This window comes from Trypanosoma cruzi, genomic scaffold, assembly GCF_000209065.1.
Source record: "Trypanosoma cruzi strain CL Brener 1047053516815 genomic scaffold, whole genome shotgun sequence".
In the NCBI taxonomy this organism is placed as follows: domain Eukaryota; phylum Euglenozoa; class Kinetoplastea; order Trypanosomatida; family Trypanosomatidae; genus Trypanosoma; species Trypanosoma cruzi.
The window spans coordinates 395,334-410,226 of NW_001849573.1; the positions used below are offsets into that span (position 1 = coordinate 395,334).

General features: G+C 53.9%; 3 protein-coding genes and 2 pseudogenes across 3 annotated transcripts, besides 4 other annotated features; all 5 read right to left on the reverse strand.

Moving 5' to 3' along the window:
• Nucleotides 1–14,893: part of a sequence feature (areas not merged during assembly with more than two copies in the genome that could not be assigned to a particular haplotype) that runs on past both edges of the window.
• On the reverse strand, nucleotides 777–2,084 carry Tc00.1047053507071.277 (annotated as a pseudogene).
• Tc00.1047053507071.294 lies at nucleotides 3,325–4,164 on the reverse strand (annotated as a pseudogene).
• Nucleotides 4,239–4,274: a sequence feature (A-rich).
• On the reverse strand, nucleotides 4,713–5,555 carry Tc00.1047053507071.310 (mucin-associated surface protein (MASP), putative; the record flags this gene model as incomplete). Its single annotated transcript, XM_816058.1, has 1 exon — nucleotides 4,713–5,555. The coding sequence occupies one exon, from the start codon at nucleotides 5,553–5,555 to the stop codon at nucleotides 4,713–4,715; it is 843 nt and encodes a 280-aa protein (XP_821151.1).
• Nucleotides 6,488–11,147: a mobile genetic element.
• Tc00.1047053507071.340 (uncharacterized protein) lies at nucleotides 12,800–13,222 on the reverse strand (the record flags this gene model as incomplete). Its single annotated transcript, XM_816059.1, has 1 exon — nucleotides 12,800–13,222. One exon carries the CDS (start codon nucleotides 13,220–13,222, stop codon nucleotides 12,800–12,802), a length of 423 nt encoding a protein of 140 aa, XP_821152.1.
• Nucleotides 13,235–13,458: a sequence feature (A-rich).
• Nucleotides 13,687–14,607, reverse strand: Tc00.1047053507071.349 (mucin-associated surface protein (MASP), putative; the record flags this gene model as incomplete). The annotated part of the gene is made up of 1 exon (XM_816062.1): nucleotides 13,687–14,607. The coding sequence occupies one exon, from the start codon at nucleotides 14,605–14,607 to the stop codon at nucleotides 13,687–13,689; it is 921 nt and encodes a 306-aa protein (XP_821155.1).

Below are 14,893 nucleotides of genomic sequence, written 5' to 3' on the forward strand. Positions count from 1 at the left end.
TTTTAACCGCCTTCATCGTAGCAAAGAAATGGCCCGCAACCGCACACGCAAAAGAAAAAAAGCAAAAGGTGAGCAGCGCGGCCGTTTAAACACACACACGCGCATCGTATGGAACACTTCTTGGAGAGGAACTGAATGCAGGAAGAAGCGCACACAATCCCAATGGACACACTCAGTCGTGTGTGTTTGTATACTTCCCACTCTTTGGCCCTCGATGCATTCCTGTGCGTGTCTCGCCCGTGAGTCACAGTGCCGTAGGGTGCCAAGTCCCTGCACAAACACACCTCAGGACGCGGCAGCGAGGCTCCCCAATGACCACCTCACGGCCATACCTTTTGGATATCTCATGGACTGAGCGCCTCTCGCTGCAGGCCACACCACACAAAACAAGCAGCACAATGCGCTGAGGAGTTGTGAGGGCAATCATCCCACCACAACCACCGCCACCCAGATCAGGAAGATTCTCCCATTTGCCACCACACCCTTGAAATGGCCCGGCGTTTTTTCCTGCTGGTCCACTGTTATGGCCACCACTCGCGCCATTTGGCCTCATCGCATGATCGCGCTCCATCGATGTCAACGACAGCTCAACCCGCAGCGACCTCTTCCTGTCCGCCGTCTCCATCATCATACGGGCATGCTTCAGAAACGGATCCTCGTCCGTCGCAGCGTTGCTCGCAGAGGCACTCGTGCTCCGTCTGCTCTGCGCCGACGCCGTGCTGTATCGTTGCACGCTCCCGGCCTTCCTCGTCACATGCTCAAGTTTCGCAAACAAATGGCCGTCGGGCGTCAGTCCACCGTCTCGGATCAGCTGCTGCTTCTTGGCCTCCGTCAACTCGTCGGTGCTGCTCGCAGCCACAAGCAACAGAAGACGCAGTCGCACTGGCCGGGGCATCGCCGCATCCCTCGCCAGTCGCCGCACGCCATCCAGGTTTTTCCTGAGGGGTTTGTGCCCAACGGCGATGTCTTGTTCCACCTCCCACACCTCCGCCAGTCGCTTCTCCCGGTACTGTGCCACAAGCTTCGCGCAAAAAATCGATGTGCAGCGACAGTCTGGCTTGCCTTTCCCGAAACTCCGGCGGAGACCGCACCGCACTGCTCAACTCCGCAAGATTGGCCTTCGGCTCCACGCCATGCGCCAATCCCGGGTGATACGCGTGGAGGTTTTTCAGCGCCACCGAAAGCTCCTCCACGCACTGCGCAAGAAAACAATGACGGTAGGAGCGCCAGTACACATCTTCCTCATCCACCAATTGCTGCCGCTTCGAGTCCACACCCAGACGATTCCTACGGGTCTGCTCATACAAGTTATTCTCCAGCGGCATCAGGTCATCAAGCAGACACCGACATGTGCGTTGTTGCATCAGCGGCGTCACCGTGACACAGCCCCAATCAACGATGATCCGCACCGGGTTGCCGCGGCTGTCGGCGCCCCTAAGTGAAATCCGGCTCGTCGTAGCAGAGCTTGGCAAGCCTCTCAAAGAAATTCCTAGCAAACCCATGGCAGATGCTGCTTCTGCTTTGGTAGCGAATAACAGGCACACCGTTGTTCATGGCGTGAATAGCCGCCACAGGACGTGACGCCACAACATCCACAACGGACTCTCAATTCGGAGGCGACAGCGGCGACAGCAGCTGAGGGAACCCATTCTGCATGCTGAGGTGGAAAACCAGCACCTCAGGGGCGGTGAAGTCTAACATAATGACCTTGGAACGCATCGCCCTCGGCGCTATCCGAACCCACACCAGTTGCTGAGGACTGCGATGCGGGGTGTACCCGAGCGCAAAGATGTGTGCATCCCTGTACGGGACCTTTGCCATCCAATCCTCAACCACGCGGCTCACAGACGCATCCTCCACAGCAAAAAAGTAGCGCGCAGGGCTACTCATAATCGGCTGCCGCGGCGTCATGGGGTCCTCAAGCAGTGTCACGCCGTGCTCCATGAGATCATGAAGACGCAGTGAGCAGCTCAGCGCAGACGCAGCATGGGCATCGCAGAAAAAACTTTAAACGATCCATGAACGGCGTCAAGCATCTGATGGAATATATGATCCTGCACACAACCACAAACGCCATTGCTGGGCTCACGCGGCTGCCCCGCCTCCGTCGGCCTTGACCGCACCAATCCGCCCGCATAATATGTCAAGTACAATTCACACAGACAATGTGCTTGGATATGTGTGTGTGTGTTTGTCTTGTGTGTGCACATTCCACTCGCACCGGTGTGTGTATATGCGTTTCAGAAAATCTAACAAACACACAAGCAATGCCATACCACCATATGGTGGCCCACATCGGCAACCAACACGGGAGGAACTATGTGCATCGGAAATACAACCAATCTCAAATAAAAAGTCAAACGGAGCCCATACAGCACATGCATATGGAGAACGGCACCCATTGAAATAGATGTTTTTCTATTGGAAATCCAATGCTGAGTGCGGGCCACGCAGGAGGAAGCGCAGTCGCCTCGCAGCGCAACGCCGTCCACACCGCAATTCCATAGAGTGTTGCCACGGCGGCAGTAGAGGCAAGCAGAAGAAGCAGCGGACAGGGACAAGCAGCAGCAACAGTGTCATCACCGGGAGTCGGACGCGTGTCCTACTTGCCGTCCTTCTCGCTGCTTCGGTCCCTGCCACCGAGAGAAGCTTCTTGCGGTCTGTCGGGGCGTCCTGGCCGGATCCACTTCTCCTCTGTCAACGGATTCTTCTGGGGAGCAGCCGCGTCTACGTCCTTCGGTGAGGTGCCACGGCCGGTATCGATGCTCTCCGCAACGGGGACGGATGCCCGTGGCAATCCTTGTTCAGTAGCTGCCGGTGAGACCGTCCTGCTCCACACGCCCTCTCCTCGCCGTCCCACGGAAACACTGGAAGGAGGCTGCCGCTGGTGGCGGATATCGTGCACACCTGCGCGTGGTCACGGAAAATAGCTTTTCCCTCGTCGTAGGGCAGAGCAACCCACGTAATCATCGCCTCGGCCGTGCATGGGGCACAACAGGCGTTACCCTCTTCAGTCACTCTCAGATGCACACGCATGCCGAGGCACCGCAATGCCAAATGCATGACAGCACGGAGATGTATGTTTCTTCCGGGTCCCTCGCATCCGTCGTGTTGGTGGGAGGCGTGTCCAGACACCACGAAGAGGGCTTGTCCCCAGGCATCGCAGAAAAATATTCTTCCCTCCAAATAGCAGCCTCAGCATTCCTCACATCCAGTGCGGGATCAGTGATGGGGCAACTGTCCATCGAGCGTTTTGCTGACCCTTCATGGATACTCCCCAATTACCAACCGCGGGAATACCGGTATGACGCGCAACGTCTGGCATCAATGTCGTCGCGGTCGTGGTGCTCCCTCGCTGCCATCGCGGCATTCGTCGAGTCCACCACCACCGACAGCGCCCCGCCACGCACACAGGCAACGTTCATCGTCATGCTGGGGTCTGCCATGTGCGGGCAGGTGAACCCGACAGCATGGCCACCAGGTGCGCGGCGATGCGGGTGGCGATGCATCCGTGAAATAAAAACGCCGGGCAATGTGAATGGCACCAGCGACGGGACGGCCATCCTCCAGCGTGGCGCACGGCAGTACCCACACACCGCCAAACGCCGCAGCCACGTACAGCACCATGACAGCATTGAAAACACCAGTGTAACAATGCCCAGCACGCACCGTGAACCAACTGCAAATACTGCCCGTGGCAAATGGGGGCACAATCAACGGACACTCCAGTGGCTGCACGAGCAGACGATCCGCGTGCAGTTGGACAGCAGCAGGGACACCCTCCTCGGCAAGAGCGTTCTCGTGCGCAGAGGTCAAAACACCATTCTTACAGTGGCGATTTTCATTCAATGAATTCATTGCGTGACACCGGGAGAAGCCGCAGTGACTCCTGCAGTCACACGGGTCCGTTGATGGAACCTTAATGCGGACGGTCACCCATCGTTTACTCCAAACGAAGCTCCACACCTGCAACGCATCCAGCGCCCTGAGATGCATTTTCCTCACCGTAACCGGGATCGACCTCGCCGTCGGAGAAGAACACATCGTCAAAAAATCAGGAATACTTCAGGGAGACAACAAAGCAACCGCTGACAAACCACATCGGGGAGATCATCACAAACAGAAGAAGCAGCGGTAGCGATGCAGACCGTGGGGTTAACGTGGATCAACGGACGCATGCCATAAGCCAAAGAAAATCTTAATGGCTTTACAAGAATACAAGAGGCTGGCACTTCCTCAACAAAAACAAAACAATATAAAAATAAAAACAAAAATTCAAGCGTCCGCAGTCAAAGCAACCCAATAATCCACAAAAAAATATTAATTCGTGCACTCAACCACAACACAAGTAAAACAAAACAAAAAGCCGAAGCGTGGGACGACCAGCGCACACACTCTCACTGCTCCCGTAAAGCAAAACACACACACAGAGGGAGAGAGAGAGAGGTCGCCCACTCAATGCAATAAAAACAAAACAGAAACAGTTACGGTGCTCCGCCCATGCAGCCAGGCAGGACGGCAGCGGTGCGTGTCGTGCAAAAGAGAGCACCAACGGGCCTGCATGGGTGTGCATGCATATATACAATGGGCACATTATGTGTGTGCCTCGTGGGGTGAGGTGAGGGCGAGAGTCCATGCAAGGGGACACACACACAGAGAGAGTGAAGGACGAGTGTGTGTGCGGGCGGTGCGTGGCTCTCTCTCCCTCACTCTCACGCGGCCACCACCGCAGCAGCCGCACACGCAACAAAAACAAGAAGAAGCAAAGGAGGGGAGGTGGTGTGGGAGACCGCGGTGCTGCCGTCACTGTCGCCAGGTGTCGTCGTATGATTTGTGTTGGCGGTCCCTGTTGGTTGGGGTGATGCATCACTCATTTTGACGGTGCTGCTCGCATTTTCCTCGGGCGGCTGCATGGAAATTGTTTGAGTGGTAATGGCCGGTGCGGCTGTGGAAGTTTCCCGAGTTTGTTCCAAAGAAGGAGTGACATTTTCAGGCTCCTGCCTCTCTTCTGAATGTGCGGCATCAATAATTTCAGTTCTCCTCGGAGTATCTTCTGTGAGCTCCTCACTCTTGCGGCTGACAACATCGTTGTTAATTGCAGGAGATGGCGGATCTTTTCTCTGTTGATCTCCAATTGATTCATTCTTCCTGTCCTCTTGACTGTGAGAAGCCGCCGGTCTCCCTGAAGAACCATCGGGTGATCCACCTTGCCGCTCTTCTTGCAATGATTGTGAATGTGACAGTGAATCCGTAGGCTCGGTGTCGAAGAGTGTCTGCTGCACTGTTGATTCAGGCTGTAAAACTGCCTGCAATTGCGGAGCCACGAGTGGATGACCCCCAACCTTTTGCTTCTGTGACTGCTCTCCTGAAACGACTCCTGCTCCACCATGCACCGTATGATCGGTGTCTTTGTCAGGAGCCACAGAACCACTCTCAGAATTAGCAGGTGAATCGGCAACACGTACCACCTCCACGTCACATCTACCGCCGGCACCGCACCACAGCACGCAGAGGGCACACAGCAGCAGCACACGGCCAGTCATCGTCATCGCCATCACTCCTGTCACTTGCGTGCAGCCTTCAGCACAAACTAACAACACGTCAACAGAGAGTGAAAGCAAAAGAAAAGGAAAGACAAATCACAAAATAACACGCACCGTAAACAACGGCAGCAGCCCTGCAGAGGAACGCACACTGACCTGCACACCAGAAGTAAAAAAGCGATACCAAAACAAAAAGTGTAGTTGGGTGCCCAACGGGAGTCTCCTCCAAAAAAAAAAAATACACTTCAGCAGAATCATCATTTCTTACGCCATGCAGCAATGCAGGACTGTGTTTATATGTACATGCGTACAGTACCTGCACAAGGAAAAAATTATTACTGTTCCACAAGCCCACACAACATCCCACACATTTCATGCGGCATCCGGCCTGTCTCTCCACTCCTCCTTTTGTGTCGTCCGTGGAACGCACAGCCGTGGTGCCTGTACCGCGTGTGGGCAACAGAAGCAATCAAGAGGGAAAACAATTCGCTCATGACGGTGCGCAGCAACCGACCATTAAGTAAAACAAAAGAAAAAGGCACTCCCATCGTTCCATGTAAACAACATTAAAAAGAACATCAAAAAAAGAAAGCCCGCAGGGAACGCGGCACATATTCTCCGTGAGAAGTCGCAACTCCACACTCCGTGGCTCAGAACACTGCCACAACCACACACAGTCCCAAAGGCAGAAGCAGCAGTGGTGTGTCTACACACGAGGTGATACATTCGCCACTGCTCACCGTCGGCAAAGACAAGTCACCTTCAAACTAGACGTCTCCACTCTCTTTGATCTTTTTGTTTAAAGAAGATGTGATCTGTGTGTCTCTGCTGCACGCACCGCTGTTTGTGGGCTCCTTAGTGGCGGGGGCGTGTGCTCAAGGACCATGGATACAGTCCCATCGCCCGTACACATCGGTGGTATTGGACGTCATGAGGTCATTATATTTTTTCCTACTCTTACCAGCGCGTCTAGCTATACAATGCCATCTGAGTGCCGAAGAGGTGGTCGAGCAGCAAAATGAGTTTCCTGCTATGAAGCAACTGCCATTGAGAGAACTTTCCGAGGCGAAGGTCCTGTTCAATGCCCAGCCGTCGGCGCACAGCCAAGGCGCTTGGACATTCTAGAAGCAGATGGTGCAAGGTTTCCTGCGGGCCAATTGGCGTGCTTGTGGAAGCTGGCTGATCCTGCGGCAGCAGAGATCGCCGCCTGGCACTGCTGTTCCGATGCCGTGTGGCGTCTGGGTTGTGTGCGCAGCGATTTCTGTGCGGTGCTTCTCCGTGTGGGGAAGACCATGTCACAGAAATCACATTTGAGCTCGGGAAGCGGTGGAGGATGTTCCGGACGAAATGACCGACAGTGACTGACGAGACCCGAGAATCCCGTCAATGTAGAATCACAGTGCGGACATTTCTCCTTCCGACGGCGTGTGACGGTCCGTCTCCTTACTGGAGAGACGTCTTCATCCCTTGCCGGCAGGGGAACAGTGTCCGTCCCCGGTGCAGTTGGATCTTTGTTAGAGCGCATATATGCAGACTGTTCCGGTGAGATGTTGCAGAAACGGCATTGGTTCGTGCAATCTTCTCAGCCCAGTATAGTCGGCCCCAGAGCTCAGATTCCCCGCACCTTGCCCTTGCGAGGTGAACCAGTTCCTGACGATGTAGAACTTCCTGAGTGATCAGGTCCTTACCGCTGAGATCGGATGGCCTTGTGCCGCAAAGCAAGTAGCGATGAGTGTCTTGACGAATGGTACTACGCCACTTGTTGGTGAGCTGGGTATTAAAACATGTCAGCAGATCCGTATGCCATAAAGGTGCGATTCCGTGCTCCGTGTATTGTCCACTTTCCATAGTCTGCGTCGCATGCTGATCTGCAGGCTCGTTGGCATGTACTCCGCAATGTCCGTAACAAAACTGCAGGTGCACGGACCAGCCAGCACGCGTCAGTGTTAAGAGACGCTGCCAGATCTGATCCTCCGTCCAGTCTGTCTGACTGAGCGGGCCCTTGTTTAGAGCCGCTAGAAGAGACTGACTGTCCGTAACCACAAGCAGGGTTTTACGCCTGTAGCGGATACGAGGAATCATCAGCTCCTCCAGGGCTAGAAGCAGCGCACGGGATTCCGTCCTGTAGCTGCATGGGCGTGCACCGCAGTTTATACTGGCCTTTTCTATTATCTCCGATGTGTTGAGGGATGAAAGCAGTATTCCAACCCCTGCTGACTTGGGAACGTCGACACCGCCACCGGTCGCAAGTATCCACGAACGATGGCTGTGCAGCGCTAGAGCCTCTTCGCTGACCCTGCGCTTTTCCCTTATCAGCTCTTCCTCGTCAGTTATTGAGAGGTCTATCGGAAGTTCCACACCGATGGTGACCCGGTGAGCGGAGGCCGCAAACCAGGGAGGAATGGAGCTGCGAAAGAACCGCTCTTCGCGTGGTGAGCTCTCGGTGATGCCGTAGTCCTTTGTGTATACGTCTACGAAGGCATATAGCTCGTCCCGAGATAATGGCGAGATGCGGAAACCAGCGCGAGGCGGTGGCTCAGGCGGGGGTCTCCGCATCCAGTCCATCTGAAATGCGCGTGTGTTCTCAAATATGGAGAGCCGCGCGCGCAGGCAGAGGACGTGGAGCGGCGGCATATTAGCCTCCAGTAGTGCGGATTCCGGGTCGGCAGTGCTCGGAACTCCGCTGACAATGCGTGCCAGAGTTGCGTACGTCTTCTGCATCTCATTCTTCGCTGAATCCGTCGCTACTGCCCATATGAGCTCGCTGCCATAGCGTAATTTGGAAGCACCGTATCCAATGACGAACGTGCGTAGGTCATGTGGAGATGGCCCCGCCTCTTTGTGCGCTATGCAGCGTGGCTGCGATATCCGTTGCGAAGTGGCAGCGCATTGCTTGGAGGCCGCCACATTTAGCGTCAGTCGCGGATCGAGATCCATGCCGAGAGGCTTCGTAGTTCGCGATGCCCCCATGGTCATGACTGGGATTTGACATCCAGCCACTACCAGGGGCCACCTTCCTTCACGATCATAATCTGACTCCGTGTGCGTGGAGAGTGTGAACCAAGCAGCTTCACGCATTGACGGGTTAATGGCCAGGCCATTTTCCTGACTCCACGCATGCAGTTTTCCAAGAACCATGTTGGCAGTGGGAATGGCGTCTTCCCGGGACTGCCCCCTAACGATAATAGAGAGGTCGCCCGCATACATGTCTGCTGTGACACCCGCAAAGCTGTTCAGCAGACTGAGAAGTGGGTGTGCGTAAAGGGAGAACAAATACGGTCCCAGCACGGACCCCTGAGGAACTCCTCGCAGCATGGGACGCCGATCGCTGTGTCTGTGGCCAACTCGTGTCTTCGCGTAGCGACCACATAGAAAGTTTCTAAGCCACCTCTACAATTCACCCCCGGAATATGAGCCAGCAGGCGACTGAGGACTCGATGATCTATGGAGTCAAAGGCCCTGCTGAAATCAACCAACACCAGCAGGGTCCGATGGGGTCTGTAGTGGAGTTGATTGCCAATACCGCTCTTCTTGGGAAGGCTCACTTGGAAATAGTGATTTCTATTATGCTCCACTTCGTGTATCAGGTGTGCCAGCTGCATCGTCGTGGTACGCATACTACGATATGCATACTGGTGGGGGTGCGGCGTCCACACCCAAAGCAATCTCTTCAGTACCATTTTCTCGGCAACCTTACTCACAATGGAAGTAAGGCTGATGGGTCGATATGACTCAAGCAGTTCCGGCGACTTACCGGGTTTTAATAGTGGAACGATGGTGGCGCGTCTCCACTCAGCCGGAATCGTACCGGTCGTCCAACTGTGGCTAATGCAGCGAAGAAGGAATCGAAGGCCCTTTGACGAAATATGTCGCAGTGCCTCACTGCAGACTTCATCCGGTCCGGGGCCTTGCCATACGGCGTGTTACGTAGCGCAGCAAGCAGTTCCGTAGAATTAAAAGGTGCATCAATAGGGCAGTAAGAAAACCCCTGATGTAAATGTAGAGATCAACTCGTTGCTGTTCTGCGGTCCAAAAATAGAAGAAGAAATAATGCTCAAAGACGTACTCCGTCTGTTGATGCCTTTGGAAAACCCGACCGCTCTTTGAGAGGGGTGAAATGGAAAAAAGATGCGATTGAGAGCATTCGCTGCTCTCCTTGCTGTTTTATAAGTGTGTTGGCCACCTCCCAATAACATTGATGTGGGAGATGGAAGTGATGCCTTTTTTCGTCCGGAAATGTATTTCCATGCGAGTGGCTCGCCTGGATTTAACTTGCTGATGCGACGTGGATACGTGTTGCGCAAGCGCTCTCGGAGTAGGAGGAAGAATTGACTCCTTGTCCGTTGCATTTCTGCCTCACGGTCGGGCGTCGGTAACTGTAGATAGCGGGCCTTGCTGTCGGTAGCCATCCGCTCTGCCTCCATGAGAGTGTCGTCCCAAAGCCTGGGACCGTCCTTGTGCATGCCGCGGGGCAATGTCGTCGATACGAAGTTATAAGCGCTCTCGTGAAAGCTTTAATGCCGGTGGACTGCTTTCTATAGTCGTATGCCGGAAGTTGTGCGTCGAAGTCCTTGATGAATAAATCCCATTTGCATTTCCCCCAACTGTAGAAAAACTTAGGTGCCGAAGGTATGGTATCCTTAAATGCCTGATGCAGCGTAAATGTCAGCATATAATGATCACTAAGCGGCGACACGGAAGCTGACCAATCCGACACAGTCAAATGCTTTGACCATGTCAGATCGATACAGGATCGTTCTCTTGTGCCACGGGCGTACGTGATCTCACCAGGGGTGTTAACCAAGGTGAGTCCCGCATCCGTGCACAGTTCTAAAAATTCTGCAGCAACCTCGCTTGGAGAAGTCTCCAAGAATGGCTCCCACTGTGGGTGATGCATGTTGAAATCCCCGCACAGCAGGAGCGGCGACGAGGCTGGAAGGCAGTTTAGTAACCGCCTGAAGGATTGCGTTACTTGCGGTGGTGGTCTCATATAGGCACTCGCAACAATAAGATCACGGTTCTGGTCCAGAGCAGCCTGGACCACCACCACTTCAAGGCTGGTGTCATGCTGGGGGATGGTGAGAGGTATACGCTTGGAGCGGAGAGTTTTCCGCACCAGCACCGCCACACCGCCTCCCTTGCCGATGCGCGACTGTGCATAGAGCACATAATCTCCAGTGTGCATGCTGGCGATCTGCTCCGACGACTTCCAAGTCTCCTGGATGGCTATTATGTCTGCTCCTTGCGCCATTAATGTTGCGAGTTTTGACGCCGTGAGGCAAGAAACGTTCATCTGGAGTACTGCTATGGGGCCTGGGTGCTGCTCAACGTCTCCGCTTAGCAGTAGCTTTTGTCGTTGCGCGCCACATACGGCACGCAAACGGTATGTATAGCGCCGATAAGCGCCGATGGAATTCAGCAGCGGATAGAAATACCGCTCAGCAGACAACCATGTAAATGGCTCCATCTGGTGCCCTTCCGACCCGCTTGTGCGGCGTCTGTCACCTCTCCGCGGGCGGCGGATGGGCAGGAGGCGCTTAGATTCCTCTCTAGCAAAGAGTACTGCACGCTGGCACCACGTTGAGGCGGACGGCTGACCCAGAGCGTTGTTGTAGTCTTATTGTTGGTACTATTTGGCATTTTGATCTTCTGATTTAATGTCGGTGCCTTATGATTCTCATCGCCTCGTTTATTTTACTGCGCCTTTATTTTGTGCATCTGACATACCGGTCGCACCTTGTGTGTGTGTGGAGACTGAGTTGCCAAACCTCGTGGCTCTGGATTATCGCTAGCCGAACTCAGTGACTCTGGCGGAACTCGTGTCTGTCCAGTGATGGCTGTGCCTGCTTCCTTTGGCAACGAAGGTCCTGGACTTCTCAAACCCTCCTCGCTGTCTCTCCCACTCTCTGTCTGTGGCACACCGGTCTCCCCACCATATGGCTGTAATGCACCAGGCATATTTTTGTAGGATCCGGTTTCCCTAGCTCAGGGCTGGGAGGACGGCTGTTACCGTTATTATCGTCTCCTGTCGCCGTCACGCACACGGACAAGCAGCAGCAGCACAAGAGCGCAAGGAAAAACACGGCGCCGCACACCGTCACCATCGCAGTCATCATCGCCCGTAGTGGAGTCGCTGGTGTCAGTCAGCTGATCGGTGAGACGGAAGGAAAAGAATGGAACGAGAGGGAGAGGGACGGGGCACAGCGGATACAGCGAGGGAGCGCAGACAACATGAGGAGAGGGCAGCAGGCCCAGCCGCACAGTTCACACACCACGAGACGGCATCCACGCAAGGAGGCACACAACGCCAGCAGCCACCCACCATGCAGGAGGAGAAGACATCCACCAACATCTCCCCCAGCTCATTCCCGCAGTCAACGGGAAATGGCAAAACCCGCGGCCACCACAGAACGCACACGGAGCAAGCGAACCCTCATCCATCCATCACGCGGCACAAAATTTCCTGCCATCCCGCCATCAATGGGACACGGAGCCCAACTCAACGCAGTCACACGCGGCGCATCACACCCACAGAAAAATAGTCTCGGGGTGCGCTCCCTCTCTCCCCTCCTCATGGCCACGGAGGAAGACAACAGCCGCCACACGCAACTGCCAGCATGCACTACAAAAGGTGCATTCAAATCCACTGCAATGTGCATCTTGTGTGTGTGCGGTTGTGTGTGCCTGCAACAACACAAAGCAAAGAAGTGGAAAAAAGGGAGCAGAGTATGTGGAGGGACGCACAAAATTGTACAGCGGGGACGCATAACGGAAACAACAAGAAGAAGACCGCTCAAACTCATGACTGCACTGCAGCCCAAGCAGCGGCAATTCACACAATATTTATTGAAAACAAAAAAAACGTCCCCCTTCGTCTTACGTAAACCCCACCACACAAAATAATTATAAATGAAAAGAAACCGTCCATTACTGCTCCACACAAATTTAAAATAAGAAAAAAATCGCCTGGCTGCCGTGTGGCCACACCAAACTGTCCGTATGTATTTTGCCCGCAAAAGAAAATTAAAAAGATGGTTGCGTGTGCTTCAACCGTCCGACCCTCCGTGTGTCCGCACATCGTTTATATTCCATGGGGTCATCTGCGTGTTGCTGCTCCCCTCAGCCCTCTCATCGGCGCGTGAGTGCGGCCCGCAGAGCACAGTCACTCGTGTGTGTGGGGACTGAGAGAAGCACGCAGACATGACGGCAGTCGCGTCACTCCATCGGGAGAGTGAGCGCAGCAAAAGAAAAAGAAATCATCGGAGGGGAGAGAAATGCTCACGAGGCCGACACCGAAGGGTGCGCCACCGCATGAAATAAACACGCAAAGCAAAACAAATCCTTAAAGAAAAACACGGCGGCAGGGTGTGGCTGTGTGTGTGGCGCTGCGGGTGTCTGCCCGCCCTCGCCGCAACGAAAACAAAACAAGAGGGAAGAAATGTGTGCTCCGCCCCACAGGCCCTCGTCGCACGCCCACGCGTCACGGCTCCCTCAGCGCGCCGTTCGTCGCGGCCCTCCTCATGCGTGCAGCAGGCGAGGCGCACAGGGCCGTCGTCATGAGCGTGTCGGTGGGTGTGCGAGTGGAGCAGTTGGGCGGGAAACACACGGCACCCCTCACAGGAAGAGTGCAGCAACAAACAATTAAAGAGGGAAGAGTAGAAAAGAAAAAAAACGTCCATAGTGATTGCCCCAAAAGCAAAAAAAAAGAAGAAATGAGAGAAAAGAATAATTAAAAGTAAAAAAAAAAGCAATAAAGATTTTTGAATAAAAAACACACAACAAAAACAAAAAAATTAAACAAAAACACTCGCAAAACCAGAAAAAACGAAAAAAACATTTAAAATATTTTAAAGCAAACAGCAAAGAAAAATTGAAAACACTTAAAACAATCATAAGAGGACAAAAAACAAAAACAGTTACGGTGCTCCGCCCATGCAGCCAGGCAGGACGGCAGCGGTGCGTGTCGTGCAAAAGAGAGCACCAACGGGCCTGCATGGGTGTGCATGCATATATACAATGGGCACATTATTGTGTGTGCCTCGTGGGGTGAGGTGAGGGCGAGAGTCCATGCAAGGGGACACACACACAGAGAGAGAAGGACGCGTGTGTGTGCGGGCGGTGCACGGCTCTCCCGCACTCACTCTCACGCGGCCACCACCGCAGCCGCAGCCGCACACGCAACAACAAGAAGAAGAGGGGAGGCGGTGTGGGAGACCGCGGTGTTGCCGTCACTGTCGTCAAGCGTCGCTGTGCCATTTTTCGGAGCTGCGGCCTCGTCTGGTGTTTTTTCCGTCGTATTATCATCCTCAGTTTCGCCTTGTTGTGCTGCTTCTGGCTGCGGCACTGACACGCCATTCGCAGAGCTGTGCTGTTCATTCTCTGGTTCTGCTTCTGGATTTCCTTCCGATTCTTCTTGTCTTGTCAACACCGCCGGTACCTTTTCTCCTTCTGCTGTTACGTTGGGTACATTTGCTTTATTGGCTGGAGGTGGCGTGGGAGAGCTGTGGGTGTCTTCACCGTCCTTCGAATCTTCAAGGGGCAAATTGGGGTCCGTGTCTCCGTCTTCGGTTTGATGGCCGCTGTCACGTTTCTCACCACCAGTCAAATGGGCTTGATTGGCTGTGTTCGGGCCTCCATCGCCATCATTGTCGGAGGTTGAGGCAGGACCAGGAGTCTCTTCAGTTTTCTCAGAGGATTCTTTGGATCGAGAAGAGTCGCCAGGAGAGGCTGACGCATGTTGGGATGGAGTCAAAGAGGACTGAGCACCTCCTTTCTGTGAATCTGTTGCGGAGATCGTGGTTCCGCCTGCGCCATTTCGTGAGACGTCACCGCCACTTCCAGTCGAACCAGTGGAAGAACCAAGCAATCCCGTAGATGTCGAATCCGTCTCACCCAAAAACCGAGATAGAATTGAACTGTTATATACACTCTTGTGCTGACCGTCATTAAGGCACGATTCATTATCGCTTTTACATTCCTTGTACGGCCACGCGTAGCCACCGCCGGCGCCGCACCACAGCACGCAGAGGGCACACACCAGCAGCACACGGCCAGTCATCATCATCGCCGTCACTCCTGTCACTTGCGTGCAGCCTTCAGCACAAACTAACAACACGTCAACGCAGAGTGAAAGGAAAAGGAAAAGGAGAAAGTCACACAACCACCGCACAGGACAGTGACAAACGGCAGCAGCCCAGCAGCAGCAGCAGCAACAAACCATGAGGCAGTTGGAATCAGTGAAAGAACAAAAACAATACACACAGCCCTGCAATAATTGATCAGCAAGAAAACACACAAGAAGCAATTAAAAGCAAAAAACAGTAAACAAACAGCAATAAAGTAAAAACAAG